This window comes from Neomonachus schauinslandi, chromosome 16 (assembly GCF_002201575.2).
Source record: "Neomonachus schauinslandi chromosome 16, ASM220157v2, whole genome shotgun sequence".
Taxonomy (NCBI): Eukaryota; Metazoa; Chordata; class Mammalia; order Carnivora; family Phocidae; genus Neomonachus; species Neomonachus schauinslandi.
Window position 1 is genome coordinate 46636075 of NC_058418.1, and position 19622 is coordinate 46655696.

At 51.9% G+C, this 19622-nt stretch overlaps 1 protein-coding gene across 1 annotated transcript; it reads left to right on the plus strand.

The window, feature by feature from the left end:
- The first annotated feature begins 4107 nt into the window (after positions 1-4107).
- Positions 4108-17405, plus strand: ST3GAL2 (ST3 beta-galactoside alpha-2,3-sialyltransferase 2). Its single transcript, XM_021703065.1, has 6 exons — positions 4108-4646; positions 7723-7916; positions 12428-12607; positions 15375-15420; positions 15722-15841; positions 16661-17405. The coding sequence occupies exons 1-6, from the start codon at positions 4308-4310 to the stop codon at positions 16832-16834; spliced, it is 1053 nt and encodes a 350-aa protein (XP_021558740.1). The 5' UTR covers positions 4108-4307; the 3' UTR covers positions 16835-17405.
- Positions 17406-19622: the final 2217 nt, after the last annotated feature.

The following is a 19622-nucleotide window of genomic DNA, read 5'->3' on the forward strand; positions in this document are numbered from 1 at the left end:
GGGGAGGTGGGTGAAACAGGTCATGGGGATTAAGGAGTGCACTTGTCCTGATGAACACGGGGTGATGTAGAGAATTGTTGAATCACTATTTTGTACACCTGAAACTAATATAACACTATGTTGACTATACTGGAATTAAAATTTTAAAAAATTCCTCCAAGAGCCCACTTTTTTTTTTTTTTAAAGATTTTTTATTTATTTATTTGAGACAGAATGAGAGAGAGAGAGAGCTCATGAGAAGGGGGAGGGTCAGAGGGAGAAGCAGGCTCCCCGCCGAGCAGGGAGCCCGATGCGGGACTCGATCCCGGGACTCCAGGATCACGACCTGAGCCGAAGGCAGTCGCTTAACCGATTGAGCCACCCAGGCGCCCGAGCCCACTTCAAAATGTAAATCAGGTCATGACACAGCCCTCTTCAAAACTCTGCTGTCAGATTCATAATGAATCCTAATCCCTTCAAAGCCCCCTGTGGCTGGCCCTCAGCCCTCTGCGCCTTCCCCTCTGCCACCCTTGCCACCCTCACCTGCTTCATGGGCCTCTTGTTCTCTGTTTTAACAGGTCAGACTTGTTTCCTTCTCGTTCTCTTTGCCCTCTTTGTTTTCTCTCGTGCCTCTCTGTAATTTCCCTTTGTATTTGTATCTAGACCAGAAGCTCGGTGAGGACAGGATGGGTGTGTTCTGTCCCACACTGTCCCTGTGGCCCAGCACTGGCCCATTAAGTATCAGTGGAATGCACAAACAAGTCCCCAGCAGCCAGATGGGCCCAGAAGACTGGCCTGCTTCCCTTTGTGGGTACCAGAGTGTGTGTCCTCCCTCCAGCTTTTTTATATTGGTGTGTGTATGCATGGGCTTAACATGAATGGTCAGAGCAGCTGCAAGGGAGAAATCAGAATCATGCCATGGGCAATTGGACGGCATGGGATTCCACTGGAGGAAGCAAGGTGCATGAAAGCACTTCACAAGGGTCAGCACTGGGTGACTTCTGGGATTTGGGGATTCATGTCTAGGGGCCTCTGATGTTTCTTAGTCTCAGCAACATTTCCTCCCCGTGTCTCTACCCTCAACACATGTTGAGCCATTCACATTCCAGGGAACAGCTTGGCCATGGGGTTCTCAAAGCAAGGGCTTTTGCTGGTTATTCCACTTCCTTGCTTTTCCCAAACACATTGACAAAACAAGGGCTTTTCCTCTTCCCCACGAAGCAGCTGGTTGCCTCAGGTGCCCCCTTCATTGAGTTAGAATCCCAAGGAGTTACTGACTTCCCCAGTGGGGGAGACATTCCTTTGGAGCCTCCTGCTCCAGCTTCTGCCCAGCCCCCACCTTCAGAGGCCACCGTAGGCTGCCCACCAGAAACCAGGTCTACGTGGAGAGGCCCCTTGGAAAGTCACTGCTTTCTTGGGCCATTTGCCTTGTGGTTGGCTCTCCCCAGGTCATAGGACCTGTAAACCAAGTTCTTTTCCTTAGATGCTGGGTGTGGAAAGGGGCAAAGGGAGAATGGGAAGAGACAGTGACCTGGCTTCCTCTTTACAGATGATCAGACAAAGGCCATGCATGGAGTCTGGCCTTCCAAATGGGTGCAGTAAAACATCCGAAGTAAAGCACCTTGGAGCAGGTGCTGCTGGAGCTCCTGGGAATTAGAGCCAGGTACCCGGGTGAGACATGTGAGGGAAGCTTCACTCTTGACCCTGGGAACCAGCTTCCGTGTCTCCTTGTCACTCGTCCCAGAGCCCTTTGGTCATTGAAAGAACTCACAGGCCCTTTTCTGTGCCCTGGCCAGTGACAGGCTTTGGAACCAGATAGACATGGACACAGATCTCACCTCTACTCACAAGACTGTGACCTTAGGTAAGTTCCTCTACTTCTGTGAGCGTTGGTTCCCCACTAAGAAACATCAGAGGCCCCTAGACATGAATCCCCAAATCCCAGAAGTCACCCAGTGCTGACCCTTGTGAAGTGCCTTCATGCACCTTGCTTCCTCCAGTGGAATCCCATGCTGTCCAGTTGCCCATGGCATGATTCTGATTTCTCCCTTGCAGCTGCTCTGATCATTCATGTTAAGCCCATGCATACACACACCAATATTCTCGTTATTGGAATGTGCTAGTTCCATTCCCTGGTGGCTTTATGGTTTGGCTTGGCTCCAGAAATTTGAGCTGCCACGAGTGGAGGGGGCAGCTGAGGTTCTTGAACACAGAGTCTGAGAGGCCTTCTCTGAAGCTGCCGGCAGCAGCCAGAGGACCCTGGCAGGGCTGGCTGGAGCTGGGGCTTTCTGCAAGGAGCTGTGAGGCCCTGGGGCCAGGTCAGAACTGGGGCTAGCCAGATTTGGAGAAGAGCTAGTGGGGACAGGCAGGCAGCCCAGATTTAAGTGATCCCTGTGGCATGGAGCCAGGGCCCAGGGCCTCCACTCTCAGCCTTGTCCCTGACTCTTGCCCAGACTCCCTTGTACATGGAATGGATTCAGACTCCTTTTCTCAGGGTCCATCCCCAAACTACCAGCCTTTTCTCCCTGCTCTTGCTCGCCAGGACAGCACAAGGCCTCAGATTGTCTGTGCTCCCAGAGACCCTGGCATTCATCTCATCCATAACATACAGATGAAGGCAACTGCCCAGACGGCTGTATGATAGGGGTGCTGAGCCCAGCACCTCTGCGTCCTGACGCAGTCAGGTTCTCTCCCTGATACCAGAGTTGGAAGGATTGTTAATGGTTCACTGAGCTAATGCCTCATCTAGAGCGCACACCCAGGAGAGGAGGGGGCAAATCCCAGGGCAGAGGCCCAACCCTCCCCCACTGACCTGTCTCTTGCTCAGAGGAGCTTGTCACAGGTACTCAGAGGGTAGAGAGCACCAGGGTGGGGAGTCATATATGCAATCTCCTGTAATCTTTCCTCTGGGCCGTTTTCTCTTCAGTTTCACCTGAAATTAACCTCACAAAGATGGACAAGGAACTTTCTAAACCTGGTTCTTCCAGTGAGTCGCCATGGACTCCAGGGAAATCACTTTATGTCCTTGTTTACCTTCTGGCTAATAAGTGAGAGAGCGAGCTAATCTCTTCCTCTGCAGTCCCTGAGAGCCATCTGTGAGTGGGTAGAGGGGAAAGCCCTTTCTTTCGTCCACCCTTTGGTTAAGTGGGCGTCTCCTCTACTCCTAGCTTTGTCCCCTCTGGGACTTGGGGGGAGAACGTGTGTGTGTGTGTGTGTGTGCGTGCAATTTATCTGCACATTACTTTTCCTCTCTGCAATTCCAGGGTCATGCTGCGGCAGCCTGGCGCCTGACGAGTGAGGGGGAACCTGCCAGGGGATTACTGCGAGCACGAGCTACCAGCAGGAGGACAGCAGGCCTCAGGGGAGTGGGGATGGGCAGAGCAGCCTGCCTGCGAGGCTGGGCCAGTGGCACCAAGGACGGCTGGGCCCTGACAGGGAGCTCGGCACACGCTCAGCTGACCCAGATGGCATTCGAAGCAGGTCCCTGCTGAGCAGCCGCTGTGCCCAGGCCCCGGAGGACCTCACAGCAGGAGCCGGAGCTCTGCGAACCCCTCTGCAACCACATATGGGGCTGTGACCATCGGGAGAAGGGACCAGCACCTCGAATGGGAAGCGGAAGGGCAGAACCTAGTGCAAGGAGGATCTTGGTCTCTGCAGCAGAGTTTTCGGGCACCCACAGAGCTTCTTGGGTCTCTTCTCTCAGGACTGGGGCCTTGTTCCCTCCTCTGGTGGAGGGGTTGGACCAGGAGGGCCAACCGAGGTGGGGACGACTCTCGGATGGAATCCAGGCCACTTGAAGCCCATGTGCTCTCTGCTGTGATTGGGGTTCGAGGGCTTCCCCACTGCAGGGGACGAGGGGCCGCCTCCGTGTCTGCTCATGAACCACAAGGACCCCGAATGCTCCAGACTGGACCATTTCGAGCCGCCAAAGAGGGGGGCCCCCAGAGCTGGCAGCCAGCAATCCCAAGGGACTAGAGGGCTGGGATGGACTGACCTCCCCCTCGCCAGGGCAGTGGGAGAGTCAGAGCCTCTGTGGCCCAGCTAGTGACAGAGACACCCGATGAAGCCATAAGCCGGCACCCGAGTGGCTCAGGGACAGGGGAGCCACTGCAGCCTACTGTGCTTCCTCCTTACGTTGAGGGAGGATGTGGTAAGGGACCCCTGCCTCTGTCCCCTCCTCAGCACGTGTCCCTATGCCCTTTGCACGTGGTGCCAGAAGAAGCAGGCTACGCTGTGGCTGGCCCGTCCGTGGGCTGGGAAAGGAGTGGCCACGGTGACACCCACCCGCCCACCAGGCTGGTGGTCTAGCCCCCTCGGGGCGCCAAACCATGAAGTGCTCCCTGCGGGTGTGGTTCCTCTCCGTGGCCTTCCTGCTGGTGTTCATCATGTCACTGCTCTTCACCTACTCCCACCACAGCATGGCCACCTTGCCCTACCTGGACTCCGGGGCCCTGGGCGGGACCCACCGGGTGAAGCTGGTGCCTGGCTATGCTGGCCTGCAGCGCCTCAGCAAGGAGGGGCTCACCGGCAAGAGCTGTGCCTGTCGCCGCTGCATGGGTGACGCTGGCGCCTCCGACTGGTTTGATAGCCACTTCAACAGCAACATTTCCCCCGTGTGGACCCGAGAGAACATGGATCTGCCTCCAGATGTCCAGAGGTGGTGGATGGTGAGAGAGAGCTCCAGCCCCTCCTGCCTCCCCTTTGCTGCCCCCTCTCCAGGGGTCTGTCCCCCTGTCTGGGAGTCACTCTTCAAGCCTCCCACCCCCACCCCACCCCGCCCCAGGATTTGGACTGCCTGTCTTGAGGCCCCCAGAGCCTTGACAAAGTATTAGGTCCATTTGACCAGAGCCATCTACTAGGGACACAGATTCTGAAAGGCAGAGCAAGCTTTGGCCTGGAAGGAGGGAGAACTATTTTCTAGTGCCTGTAAGGGGCCAAGCAGAGCCCAGAAATGCTTAGTTGGCCAGGGAGGTCACATAGGAGAAACAGGCCCCAAGGAGGAAGATGGTGAGAGGTCAGGACCGTTGCAGGGAGAGGGTCTGCCCTTTATAAAGGAGGCAGCCCCGCTTAGTTCTGGCAGCTGCTGCCCTTGCAGGGATGTGACCCATCACTGCTGCATCTTCTGACCCTTTAAGAGAACCCGGAAGTCTACATTGTTGTTTTTTTTTTTGCTAACCTAATTTGTAAATGTTGGCTCACAATAATTTTAAACACCATGAGGACCGCTCACTTGGTTTTTTACAATTGCTGGCAAAGACTGTCTTCTGGGCTGGGGATAAGAAAACATGGTCAGTTCCTCTGGGTGATAAGGGAGATGAAGGGGAGGGGATGACGAGACAGGTTTGTCCAAGCCTCCCCCCTCTTCTGGATCCTGTCACCTTTCTGCTGCTTTTAATTCCCTTTCATCCCTGTCATCTCTGGAGTGTCACTCCCCAAGCTCTACCAGGGCCATCCGGTTGCCACACATGTCAGATGGAACAGTGTCAGTACTTACCCAGGGGCCCATAGGCTGCCTGCATTCCCCACTGGGGGACTTGAGAGGCAGCTCGTGGCTCCTGGTTTCCCCAGCTGGCAAGTGGGGAGGATGACGAGTCCCCCTTTTTCTCACATTCAGGGAAGCAGTAAGGATGAGCTCACGCGATCAGGCTTACCAGACAACTTAGAGATCCCGCTTCCTGAACCACACTGTCCAAGTCCCTAAGAATGGGGAGGTCTACAGAGCAAGGGTCACCAGGAGCCCCACAGGCCAATCCTGTGACAGCCTGGAGCCCTTGAAGGGTTCTGCCTGTTAATCATAGTCACAGCCTTCGTTTTGTGGGGAAAATCAAGGTTCAGATAGTGCACAGGGCTTGCCGAAGGTCATAGGTCTCTGTGGTGGCCATCTAGAGCCAGAACAGGACTCTAGGCAGAGGCCGACCCATGGATAGGCCAAGCCTCCTTCTTCCCTTAGGAATAGAATTCAGGGCAGTTTAAGCACCAAGCATGTCCCTTGGCCAAGACACAGCAGAAGCCACTTCTCTCCTGCTCCCCACAGTCACCCCCTTTTGCCATGAACTTAGAAATTCTTTTTTTTTTAAAGATTTTATTTATTTATTTGACAGAGAGATAGAGAGAGAGCACAAGTAGGCAGAGTGGCAGGCAGAGGGAGAGGGAGAAGCAGGCTCTCCACTGAGCAGGGAGCCCCATGCGGGGCCTGGGATCATGACTTGAGCCGAAAGCAGACGCTTAACTGACTGAGCCACCCAGGCGCCCCGAACTTAGAAATTCTTGTCTCAGAGCCAAGCTTCCCTTCCACACTCAGTTTGTGTTCTTGTTCTTAGGAGCTTTTCCTTTGCTCAGAGAAGAGACAGAGAAGCATGCCTACCCCGTCTCTTTCATTTATTCTGTCCCCTGAGCCGCTGCTGCTCAGTCATAACCCCCATGTTAGGGCTCAGACCACAGAGCATTTTCTTTTAAGAGAGGGTGGGGGAGGGGCAGAGGGAGACTGAATCTTAAGCAGGCTCCACGCCCAGCGCAGAGCCCCAGTGGGGCTCAATCTCACAACCCTGAGATCATGACCTGAGTGGAAACCAAGAGCCAGATTCTTAACTGAGCCACTCAGGCACCCCCCACAGAGCATATTAAAGCCCTAGTTTCTACCTTACTGATTTGTGGCCTCTGGGCCAAGTCCAGTCTGTTCAATTTTTAAAAAATTTTTTTTAAAGATTCCATTTATTTAGAGAGAGAGTGCGCATGAGCAGGGGGAAGGGAAGAGGGAGAAGAAGAGAGAGAATCTGGGGTAGACTCTAAGTCTAGCACAGAACCCGACATGGGGCTCGATCCCAGGGCCCTGAAATCATGACCTGAGCTGAAATCAAGTCGGCCGCTCAACCTACTCAGCCACCCAGGCACCCCTGTTCTGCTCAATATTTTGAAAATATTTGCATTCATTACCAACATTTAGGAATCGGGATATTTCACATGAAATCTATATTTTCAGCTTCTCAAAAAAAACTGGAAAATTTGGTCCTTTTGGGCTCACAATACCACATGGCAACAGTTGGCTGATGGCTCTCATTTTTGCTGGGGCCTCCTGTTTACCATGGGCCCCATCTGCCGCCTCACTCTGATCTTTGCTTGCCTCGTGCATAGGCTGCCCCAGCCTCATGTCATAGTCTTTCGAGGTCACTGGTGGTGGGAAGCACAGGGAACAAGTTTCATTCCAGCCATTCTGACTTTGAAAGAATTCCTATACATCGTTGCTGCCTTCCCTCCTTCTCCCCAGGGCTCAGGGGGTGGCTCCGGTTATCCTGTGGATATTGCCTCAGCTGCCCCTTTTGAAACCCTGAGGCCTCCGGCTAAGTCCCAGGGGCGCCCTCTGTAGGCTGGTTAGGAATGAGCCCCTGAACTTCACAGGGTTTTCCACATTAACCGCACCTCAGAATGACTCTTCATGGGACTCATAGCTTCGCTGAGAGGACTGAAAAGCAGGGGCCTCTGCAGGCATGACAAGCCCAAGAATTTTCTCTGCTTTGCAGTATCCCTTGGCCCCGGAGCCCCCTCCAGTGCATTAGAGCGCCCCTGATGAGCAGGGCACCAGTCTCAGAAAGCGATACTGCTGTTGCTGGAGAAGGGGAACATCCTTGCTGCTGAGAGAGAATTTCTCTCCCTGACTGAGCCTGGAGGTTGAGGGCAGGCAGGCAGGCCAGAACCCCTCCTGGCTCGCATAATCCCCGCTCCTTCCTTCTCCCCTCGTTTCCACAGATGCTGCAGCCCCAGTTCAAGTCACACAACACCAACGAGGTGCTGGAGAAGCTGTTCCAGATAGTACCAGGCGAGAACCCATACCGTTTCCGGGACCCCCACCAGTGCCGGCGCTGTGCAGTGGTGGGGAACTCAGGCAACCTGCGGGGCTCTGGCTACGGTCCAGATGTGGATGCGCACAACTTCATCATGAGGTGAGCCCTGGGGAGCCCAAGGATGGGCCCAGCACAGGCCTCCAGAAGGAAGGACTGGCCTCCTTAGCCTTGTCGGCCAGTGGAGGAGTTGTCCACTGCTGTGAGTCTCTGATGCCAGAACCTTCTGTAAAGGCTCAGGTCTCTCTCTTGTTTGTTGGGTAGATGGGGAGGCAGAATTCCCATTCTATGCCCTGCTTGAGACCAGCACTCAGTTTCTAGCTCTGAACTCCTCCTAAAAGAGCTGAGAGTAGAGTCCTGGCTCTTTTCTGGTGAAAACTCCCCCCAGAGGTCCTTCCACCTGCCCGATCCCCTCAGTGCTGGGCCAAGAGTGAGGGCCCTACACTGGTGTCTTGATAAATAGCCACAGATGATTCCTTCTGGCAGACTCACAGAAGACAGAGGTCCTGGGCAGGAAAAGGAATTGCTCAGTGCTTGCTCTGGGCTGCTGTCCCTTACCTTTATTTCATAAGGTTTAGATTATGTGGGGGCAAATTCATTTAACAGACATCTGTGTACAGCCTTGAGGAAAGGAGAGGGGTTGGGGGGGGCATTCATTTCAAAGACACAGAGCTATGAGCCTGGAGGTGAACAGGGACTAGATGGTAGACTTGTTTTTTGTTTTGTTTTGTTTTTTTAAGTAGGTTCCATGGCTAGCATGGAGCCCAACACAGGGCTTGAACTCATGACCCTGAGATCAAGACCTGAGCTGAGATCAAGAGTCGGACACTTAACTGACTGAACCATCCAGGTGCCCCTAGATGGTAGACTTGTAACTTGAACATGGGCTGCTCATTCTGCTCCTGAACCAGTGTTTTCTGACCTCCTCCCTGACTTGGGACAGGAAATGCCACAGTGGGGATCCTTCCATCCCACTCCTTGGTGGTAGAAGGGCCTTAAGAGTGAAGATGCTGAAAATGCCCAGTTTTCACTAAGCATCTCTTAGGATCAGCATTGCAGAAAGACCAGGTTCCCCAGGAGGCAGAAGGAAGGGCTTTGTCTTAGAAACTGTTGCTGTCTCCATGGCAACACCAAGGCAGCAGTATGTCTCTGAGGCTTTCACTGTTCCTTGCAAAACCTTTCTCATGTTGAGAATGGTGGGGGGTGGGGAGAGAGGAGGGAGGCTAGGCCTCATCCAGGAACCCAGAGCCACCTGAGTTTCTTCCCATCCTCCCATTGCTGGCACTCCAAATGTAAGGGAGGCAAGCTGGTTGCTGGAGAGGGAGCTCTCTCCACCCAGACACAGCGGCCGTGAGTGGGGAATGAGAAGTCCATCAATTCCGTGCAGCCCTGGGACACTTGGGAAGCCCAGGGAAATGCTGTGGAGTGCCTGAAGCTCCTGCCGGCCCTGCCACCTGTACCAAGTGGGTGCTTTCATTGTGCATGTCGGTCGGTGCTGGTTGGGAAGCTCCAGGGTGGAAGCAGACAAAAAGGCTGGGCTCCTATGACACCCGGGTGGTACCTGGTCAGGCCAGGCTGCAGAGAGGAATTTACAGAGGTTCCCTCACCTGGACCAGGTTCGGAGATGTGCGTTTTGGAGTGGACCTCAGAATTGCTTTGTGGAAGGGCTGACCCAGATTGAATTGGCTTTTTGCTGATCTGTACAAAGAGCTAGATGGCAGTGGAGGTGACTCTTTGCTGATAGGCATGTCTTGGTTTTGGAACCAGTGGGGAGGCCTAAGCTGGGTTACAGTGAAATGATGGCTCTAGCCGTATTTCCCTATGCCACTCCCCAGCTGCCTCCTCCTCCTATGTGTCTTCTGAGCCCTGCTGGCAACTCCAAATGGAGTTGGGCTGGTCCTGCCTCGGCCAGCCAGCAGATAGATCCACAACTCCTAAAACAAGCACCTGGCAGATTGTCGGCTCACTGTAAATACGTGAATGAATGGAAGAGACTAGGTGGCCAGATACCAGACCCAAAGCATGCATCCACATCCACCCATCCCATGCCTCTGCCCTCAGGTGCTTCTTTGGCGGGTGGAGGCAACCAGGAACATATAGAATCCTAGAATGCTTTTCCCCTGAGTCATGGAGATGTAGTTCATCCTCCGTCCTGCTCTGGCCTCCTTCCAGGGCTTGGCTTCTCCAAAATGAATCAGAGCCTCAACACAAAATCCTGTCCTCAAAAGCATGCCCTGTGCCTACCCTCTACCTTGGAGGTTCTGAAACATCTCTTTGAACCTCTTTCTCCATTCATTCCCAGACTTTTGAAAGCTGGTGCCTGCCCAGCAAGGGGTAGGGACCCGAGGGAGGTGGAGGCAGCGACAGTGCCTGACAGGTTTAAGAAGGGACTGTGTCAGAACTGTGGCTGCAATTGCAGGAGAAAAGGCAGATGGGGACAGGTGGGTGTCTTCAGAGGCCAACCTGGGGCACTTGCAGCCCTTTGATCTGTGGGACCAGTTTGGCCTCTCCATGTCAGGTGACATGAGGTTTGTTTCTTAGGTACTCACCAAAGTGAACCTTGACCCCAAGTCCTGCCCAGTCCAGGCCCCAGCCAACTTGAGTGTCACCCACCCAAGTCTTCCGCCTCCTGCTAGCCCCTTACGTACCCCAGGCAGCTGAGAAACACTGTCCCTGTTAAGGCTTTCTCTCCAAACTGCTCTGTTCCTCAAAGACCCCAGGGCTGATGTGGCAGAAGACAGATCCAGACTGAAGCTATGGTGACCTCAGGACACATTAGTGCTGTGTGCACAGCTATAAGAGCCCCAGCCAACGGTTATTAATACATGGGAAAAGATACTTCTAGGCTCTTCTAAGAGACAATATCTCTGAACTCTAAAGACCAGGAGAACAGAGGGACACCCAGACAGGAGGTAAAGGGGCAGGTAACCTAAAGAAATGGAGGCCAGAGGACAGTTGGTCCTATAGGGAAGATTCTAGGCTTCTGCTTGAACCAGACTAGAACGGAAGTGGCCAAGAACAAAGATTCATCCTCTAGTTCCAAATCAGGCCACTTTCAGGCTTTATGGCTTCCCAGCCCCAAACAGCCTCCAGTCCCTGAAGGGAAGGGAAGCAGAGAGGTAGGAGGTCAGCAATATGACCAGCAGTGATGGGGCATCCTGGACATGCTCTCACTGCGTCGTGCCATCAATGGGAGCCCCAGGAGGTCTTCACCAAGCCCAGCTGGTGGTGCCAGCCACTGTAAGGACACATAATGTTCATACTGGTTTCACAGAATAGGCATAAAAAGCAGAGAAAACACATGGAGACTTTGCTCCCTCTCTCCCAGGTCCCTTTGTCCCCATTGGAAGGCAAGGTTATGGTCACCTCCCTGGGTAGTCATGATTCTGCAAGGTGGTCCACGCAAGACAGGAATGTTCTCATAAACAGTCACAGCAGAAGAGACCGACACGTTTGTGTTCAAAGCTGGATCACCTGCTTTGAAGATGTTCACCAAAAGAGGGAGCCTTGATTTTATTGATCCTACGTTTTGCACTGGTTGAAAGGAAGTAGAAGCCTTCTCGGCTTGTTATGCCCAGGAGGGTAGCAAGCCCGCTCTGGGTTTCTGAGTTCTTCCATGGCAGCACGGGAGAGACAGAGCCACACTGCACATCACCAGGGGACAGCCGAGGTGGGTGCTGTCAGAACTTGGAGCATCCCTCTTGGCCTTGGAATGGAAAGGTAGATAAGAAGCTGAAGTACAGGGACAGAGGGGCTGGGGCTGGTGGCGTAGAGGCTGCCGTCTGGCCCAGGAGCTTAGGGAATGCTTCAGCTTCTTACCGTGCTTCCAGTGTCTTTTAGGAAAGAGGACAGAACAGCCAGGTAAGGTTGATAGCTGTAGAAGTCTGTTCTTTTCTTAAAAAAAAAAAAAAAAAAAAAAAAGCCTAAGAGTAATATGTGCTGGTTATTGGGGGGGAAAAAAACCCAGAAATGTATACACTGAAAGATGAAGTATCCTTCCCCATCCCATTTCCCAAGAGTAAACTTTGTTACCAATTTTAATACTATATACAAAAGTATGTTTTCCTTTCTTCCTTCTTCCTTTCTTCCTTCTTCCTTTCTCTCTCTGCCTCCTTTTTCTGTCTGTTTTTACAAAAAATGGATTCACGCTATCTAGTTTTAAGTTTTCCTTTTGTGTCTTGTTAATTCCCTCCTGCAGCACATAGCAGTATTCAAAAGATGTACATTAAAAGGAAAGCAGTGGGACAGATACCTCACACCACCTGGATTTTTTCACTGGGCTTATTTCTTACCGGCCCATGTAAATCTGCTTCATTCATTCTCGTGGCTCTGTGGTATTCCATATGTAGGTGTGCCAAAATGTACTGACCACTTCTTTATTGTTAAATTGATTCTCCTTTTCACGACTGTAAAAAAATAATGCAGTGAATATCTTTGTAGACATGTCTTTGCAGACTCAGGCAACCATTTCTGTAGGATATCTAGAAATGGAATTGCTAGGTCAAAGTGTATGCCCATTTACATTTTTGATGGCTGGCACCAAACTGTCCTCTAAAAATCTTGCACCGGTTTCCATGGTGGCTTCTTCTCATGTCCCCCTCTTGTCCCTGCAGGATGAATCAGGCGCCAACCGTGGGCTTTGAGCAGGATGTTGGCAGCCGAACCACCCACCATTTCATGTACCCAGAGAGTGCCAAGAACCTGCCCGCCAACGTCAGCTTCGTGTTGGTGCCCTTCAAAGCCCTGGACCTACTATGGATTGCCAGCGCTTTGTCCACAGGGCAGATCCGATTGTAAGTCACTCTGCTGACTGGGAGGGGAATATGGGCGACAGGAGCATTTTGAGAGGACTCTTCCCAGGGATTGGCTCTTAGAATTCTTTTAACTGAATATTTTGACTAAGAGGGGCTGGTGAAGAGGGAGGCCATCATAGGGAGGGCCCAAAATGGTGGATTAGCTGAGGCCACAGCCTGTTTAGTGTCACTTCCTGCATAGTGACAGCCAGCATACTGGTGGTAGAAAGGGGAGGAAAGGTTTTGGTCTCCTTTCCAGGAGGTGGCTCCTGACTGTGGGACCTCTGCCTTCTGAGAGTTTTCTTTAGAGGCAGTTGCTAGGAACCTCGGGAAATTCAATTGCCAAGTATTTTTCTTTCTTTCTTTTTTTTTAATTGAAGTATAGTTGGCTCACATATTAGTTTCATCACCAAGTGTTTTTTTTTTAAATGTTTTATTTATTTATTCATGAGAGTCAGAGAGAGAGGCAGAGGTAGAGGGAGAAGCAGGCTCCCTGCCTAGCAGGGAGCCCGATGCGGACCTCGATCCCAGGGTCCTGGGATCGAGTCCCACATCAGGCTCCCTGCCTGGCAGGAAGCCTGTTTCTCCCTCTCCCACTCCCCCTGCTTGTGTTCCTGCTCTTGCTATCTCTGTCTCTGTCAAATAAATAAATAAAATCTTTAAAAAAAATAAATGAAGTATACAAGGCAGTGGCTTTTATTGAATACAGTGCTGTGTCACCATCAGAATTTATTTTAGAACTCTTTCATCTTCTTAAAGATGAAGATTAAGATCTAAAGATACCTCTGGGGGCGCCTGGGTGGCTCAGATGGTTAAGCATCTGCCTTCGGCTCAAATCATGAACCCAGGGTCCTGGGATTGAGCCCTGCATCGGGCTCCTGGCTCAGCAGGGAGCCTGCTTCTCCTTCTCCCTCTTCCTCTCCCCCTTCCTCTCCCCCTGCTCATGCTCTCTCTATCTCTGTGTCTCAAATGAATTAAAAAAAAAAAAAAAGATACCTCTGTATCCCTTAGCCATCACCCTCACTCTCTCCATCCCCACCCTCCAGCCCTAGGCAACAACCACTAACCCACTGTCTCACTGTGTGTGTGTGTGTATGTGTGTGTGTGAAAATGTATATAACATATGGGGCACTTGGCTGGCTCAGTCAGTGGAGCATGTGACTTTTGATCTCAGGGTCATGAGTTCAAGCTCCATGTTGGATGTAGAGGTTACTTAAAAAAGCAAAAATAAGTAAAAATTAACTTTCTCAGGCCACTGCCCACATCCTCCACCAAAATATAAATAAGCCAAAAAACTGTATATAACATAAAATGTATTTAACCACACAGTTTTGTAGCATTAAGTACATTTACTTTGTTGTGCAAACATCACCCTATCCATCTTCAGAACTTCTTCACAATTTCAGATGGAAATTGTACCCATTAAATAATAATTCCCTATCTCCCCCACTCCCTAGGCTGCTGATAACCACTAGTCTTTCTGTCTCTATGGTCTGACTGTTGTAAGTACTTCATGTAAGTGGAATCATAGTGTTTGTCCTTTTGTGTCTGGCTTATTTCACTTAGCATAATGTTTTCAGGGTTTATCCATGTTGTAGCATGTACAGGATTTCATTCCTTTTTTTTTTTTTTTTAAGATTTTTTATTTATTTATTTGAGAGAGAGAATGAGAGACAGAGAGCATGAGAGGGAGGAGGGTCAGAGGGAGAAGCAGACTCCCTGCTCGGTGGGAAGCCTGCTTCTCCCTCTCCCACTCTCCCTGCTTGTGTTTCCTCTCTCTCTGTCTCTCTCGCTGTTAAAAAATAAATAAAATCTTAAAAAAAAAAAAAAGATTTGTTTGAGAGAGACAGAGCATGAGCAGTGGCGGAATGGGGGGGCGGGCACAAGCAGACTCCCTGCTGAACACAGAGCCTGATATGGGGCTGGATCCCAGGACTCTGAGATCATGACCGGAGTCAGGGTCAGACACTCAACCAACTGAGCCACCCAGGCGCCACACGACATCTTTTTATTTATTTATTTATTTATTTTTAAAGATTTTATTTACTTATTTGACACAGAGAGAGAAAGCACAAGTAAGCAGAGAGGCAGGCAGAGAGAGAGGGAGAAGCAGGCTCTCCACTGAGCAGGGAGCCAGATGTGGGGCTCGATCCCAGGACCCTGGGATCATGACCTGAGCCGAAGGCAGCCGCTTAACCGACTGAGCCACCCAGGCGCCCCACCACATCTTTTTTTAAATACAGAAATATAGGTTACAGTTTCTTAAGGCATTATCTTATGTTTGGGAGACATAAGGGCTAAAATAAGTGCTGTTGAATTTAAGTCCCATAATACTTAGAAAAAGAGTGTAGATTATAGGTGCCATGGCTGGCTAATAGGGAAGGAGGGATTTGTGCCAAATGTGAGGATAGTATCGAGAGGGTCATCGTGGGCAGAAGACACAGACATAGTGGGTGTGAAATGATTGGCTAAATCAAGTGGGGAGTTCACAGCTGAGTGTTGTGGAAAGAAAAGTTGGGGTAAGATAATGGAAGGCCCCAGTGTTTGTCTAAAACACATCCTCATTTTCTCCTGAAGGACATAGGTAGCCTCTGAAGGTTTCTGAGCAAGGTACTGCAGTGATGTGCTATGGAAGCAGTTCGGAGGCAGGGGATCTGTTGTAAGGTTGTCATCACTTAGGCCTGTGAGGGAAGAAAGGCATCTCTGGGCCTTTCTAGATCCCAGGGGCCATCTAAATGTTTGGTTTTTTTTTTCCTTCTACTTGAAGCACCTATGCGCCAGTGAAGTCCTTCCTTCGAGTGGACAAAGAAAAGGTAAGTTCCCTCCTCCTCCCCCTTCTTCATCCCCATGTCATTGGAAACAGTGCAGACTTGACTCATGGTGTGCCCGGTCCAGTGGCTCAGGTGTCCCCCAGTGACCTTCCAGAACCTTCAGAGTATCCCCTACCCCATCTGCTGGTATGCCTGACCCCCTCAGAGGTCATAGGAACCAGGGAACATGGATGAACAGGTCTGCTGGCAAGCATGGAGGAACTGGCAGAAGCTTCTCAGAGACTGACCTGAGTCTCCAGGCCCCCAAAGCCCCTCATGTGTCTGTTCCCTTTTCTCCTCCCAGGTTCAGATCTATAACCCAGCCTTCTTCAAGTACATCCACGACCGGTGGACAGAGCATCACGGGCGGTACCCTTCCACAGGGATGTTGGTGCTCTTCTTTGCCCTGCATGTGTGTGATGAGGTGGGTAGCCCAGTGTTAGGGGTAAAATAGGGATACCCATGGAGCAGAGGGAGTCAGCCCTTCTTAGGGCTTAGCAGAGCAAGAGGAATGCGTTTTTGTAGGCAGAAACCAAGTGGCTCTGATTTCCCCCATTTCTAGGCTGTAAAGTATACATCTTCATTTCCCAAAGTCACTTAACGTTCATGATTTTACCAAATCTGAAATCACTTCAGTGAAAAGTTAAATTTATTTAAAAAGGAAATAGACTCCTAACACCATAATTGGTTATTACTCGCCATAAAGAAAAAAAAAAGTAATCAAAAATATAAACAGAAAGGAAACAATGTAGTTAAGTTCCAGCGGATGGTCTTCTCCCACAGCGGTGGGCGGCGCTAAGCATGCTGTGTGTGTGTTCGAAGGGCCGCTTCTCAGTAGCGAGCGGGGCGGCTGTGCGGTGCTGGGCAGGGCTCACGCCCAGCACACCTCCTTCTGCCAGTAAATTCAGCGTGTGGACCTGGAATACTGAAAGTATTCCATTACAAAACGACAACAACAGCCACAAAACCAAAACCAAAAGGGACGTTAGCAAGGGTTGAGAGCTGTCCTGGCCCTAGACTGAGGCGTCCTGCCGCAGGGGAGACGGGCGGAAGAACCGGGAGTAGCGGTCTTCCCCGGGGAGTGTCCTCAGCTCCGGGCCTGGGTGTCCCGTCTTCCCGGTGCCCCCGAGCTCTGCGAACCGGCTGCCGTCGGGTCGCCGCGGCCCCGTTGTCCTAGCCCACCGACCACCCAAGGCTCTCCCGGTCCCCGACGCGGGGTGACGTGCGCCGCCCTCCCCTCTAGGTGAACGTGTACGGGTTCGGGGCCGACAGCCGGGGCAACTGGCACCACTACTGGGAGAATAACCGGTACGCGGGCGAGTTCCGGAAGACGGGAGTGCACGACGCCGACTTCGAGGCCCACATCATCGACATGCTGGCCAAGGCCAGCAAGATCGAGGTCTACCGAGGCAACTGAGCCCAGCCTCGCCGCGACCCTTCCGGCCCAGCCGCGAGGCGGCGGCGCGCGCTCCCAGCCGGGACTCCGGGCCAGCCCGAGGGCGACGGCCTCGGCGAGGGCGCGGCGCCCCGTTGGGCGTCTCCAGGCCTTGGGAGCGACGCCAGGCCGCGGTCTGGACCAATCATGCTGCAACTCCAGCGAGCGCCGGCTGTCCCCCGCCAATCAAGAGACTCTGGGGGCTGGCCCGGGCCTGGCACCCAATCAGCGCTGCAGTCGGCGCGGAGACTCTTTCTCCCAACCAATCATGCGACTCAAGGAGAACTTCCGGCGCCAGGCCCCGTCTCCTCCAATCAATGGCCTTCGGAGGCGGGCCGGCGGCCGCTGAATCCCCACTCCCCTATGCTTTGGGTAGGATTTTATTTCATGCTTTTTAAGGAGTAGTGTGGTTGGTTCCGGCCTCAGTGAAGTACTTTCCTCAGGCTCTGCAGGAAGAGTGTCAGTCGCCTGTCGGCCTTACTCGGCCGGGGGCACCGAGGAGGAAACGGTGGGGAAGGTGCGGGGCAGCGGCGGCTGGGCTTTCCTTTGCCGGGGCGGGGGTCCCTCGTGACCTCGGGGTGGGCGGAGGGGCGTTGGCCGTTCGTTTGTGGTGGTCTAGGGGAGATCAGGTGGTTTCCAGGGAGCGCGCTTTCATCCCAGGGTAAAAGCTAGAGCCCTCTCAAACCTCTTCAGGCCTCAAGAGAATTTTGGACCCCATATTTCTTTTACGTGTCAGGCCCAGATGGGTGAGTGTAAACCCACCAAAGAAATGCAGTGACGTGTGGGTCCCCTCATCCTCTCTTCTTCCCATCCCCACCTTTGGCCACCTTATGGAATGGCCTTTCTGACCAGGGCATTGAGCATCTCACCAGAAAACTAGAACTGTATCCAGCCCCTTGCTAGGGGGCGGAATTCGCCCAGGGCCTAACTCTGGAACAGGTGTAAGGAACAAGGCAGGGGACAAGGAAGCTCCGTCACTTGAGATGTAAGGTGCTTCTCACTCTCGTGTACTCTCGGCCCCTTACTGTTCACGCACAACTTTTTGTAGTGTTTCCCCCTTGGCCCTGGGCCTCCTCACCAGCCTATTTGTCCTGGGGGGAGAAAAAAAAATCAAAACTTGCCCTGGGATGGGGCAGGGGGTGGGGGACAGTGCTGCTTCTCCACCCCCTACCCCCACTTACACGTCTTTGGCCGGCTCTAGGGAGAGAAAGCAACACGTGGGAAAGAAGCCTGGAGATGGGGAACCTAGCTGCCTGGTGCATGCACCTTTTTCCTTCACCCATCACCCCAAAGAGGAGTAGGAAACCTCTTGCTTGGGGGTGAAATTTGCTTTGGTCTCCTAATTTAATTAACTTGAGTTTACCAGGGATGGCTGACCAACAAAGATTCTTTTAAAATTCTAAGCTGGCCATGCAAATAGCTGGGATCCTAGCTGGGGAGGAGTAGACTTGCCCACCTGCATGCCTCCTCTCCTGCCCATGCATCCCCTCCCCCATGCTCACTTCCTACCTCCTCGCTCTAACCCATTTTCCATTTCCAGCTCTAGAAGGGCAGGGATGCTAACAAACAGGGGTTACAACTGGAAGTTATTTGCATGACTGAACCCAACTTAAGTCCCTAGAGGAAGCTGCTGATGGTATTCTCACCCTTTGAGGTTGAGGAAGTTTCGGAGGGGGGGGAAAGGGCTTCTGTGAAGCTTCCAAACCACTAATAGGATCCCCCTTCCCAACAGTGAGGTACACAAATACCACCCTTTATCTTAGTGAGTTGATACCACCAAGCAGCCTCCTGGCCATTGGTGTAGTTCCTGCAGCTGGCTGGGGGAACAGTAACGCAGGGAAGTATATTAGAGGAGGATTGGGGCAGGGCAGTGGGCACGCCAAAAGTTAATATATTGAGAACTTAGCTTGAGTCTGTTCCTTCCCAATTCCAAAAGTAGGAGTAAAGAGTGGGGGTGGATTTGGGGGGGCATATAGTGGAATGCCTTTCTCAGGGTCTCCCCCACCATTTTAGAAAGTCAAGGCACCAGCCATTCTTGCCAGTCTCATCTCAGTGCTTCCTGAAGAGGCTGTTCGGAGTGTTTAGAAGATGAAAAAACAATGCAATTATGCCAAACAGTATTGAGCAGAATAATTTATTTCCTTTTGTTCCTTTTTCTTCTTTTTGTTTTGTTTTGTTTAAAACATTAATAAATTCCCTTTCTGGAAGAGGTAGGTCCCAGCATCCAGCCCAGATCTCCTTTTCTGCAATAGTTATTTAAACAAATGTTTTTTATTTTCTTCCCTTTCTCTCTCTTTCTGAATTAAAAAGAACAAAAAAACTATATAGTCACTTGTCTATTCTGAAATGGGTCTGATCGTGGAAAGAAGGCATATCTGTCACTGGGGGGCTGTCACTGAGTAATGACTAAGAACATCGGGTGGAATGTATGAAGGAGGAAGAGAATGACTCCCAGACACCCGCCCCTTCTACATGAGGCCTCGCAACCCAGGACTACCAGAGGTGCCCTCTGAAATGGTGGTTATTCACCGCTGTCTTTTGGGGCAGATTCTGAGTGGATCAGCAGGGCAGGGGCCCCATAGCATGTACACCCAGCAGGCACCAGGATGGGGCTTTTCCTCTACATTTCCAGGTTCTGCGGATGCTGTAGGTGTGGGTTGGCAGGAAATCGACAGAATGGTAGGAGCCAGTGCCACAGGCATCTGAAGCACCTCCTCATACCCTTTCCTTGGACCATCTGGACCCCTTCAGCCTACTTCCATCATGCTAG

Bases quoted from the DNA above. Each gene is read 5' to 3' on its own strand.
- ST3GAL2 (XM_021703065.1), top strand. From the start codon at position 4,308: ATGAAGTGCTCCCTGCGGGTGTGGTTCCTCTCCGTGGCCTTCCTGCTG. The intron at 7,917-12,427 runs GTGAGCCCTGGG...TTGTCCCTGCAG, and splicing joins GCGCACAACTTCATCATGAG to GATGAATCAGGCGCCAACCG. The intron at 15,842-16,660 runs GTGGGTAGCCCA...CCTCCCCTCTAG, and splicing joins CCCTGCATGTGTGTGATGAG to GTGAACGTGTACGGGTTCGG.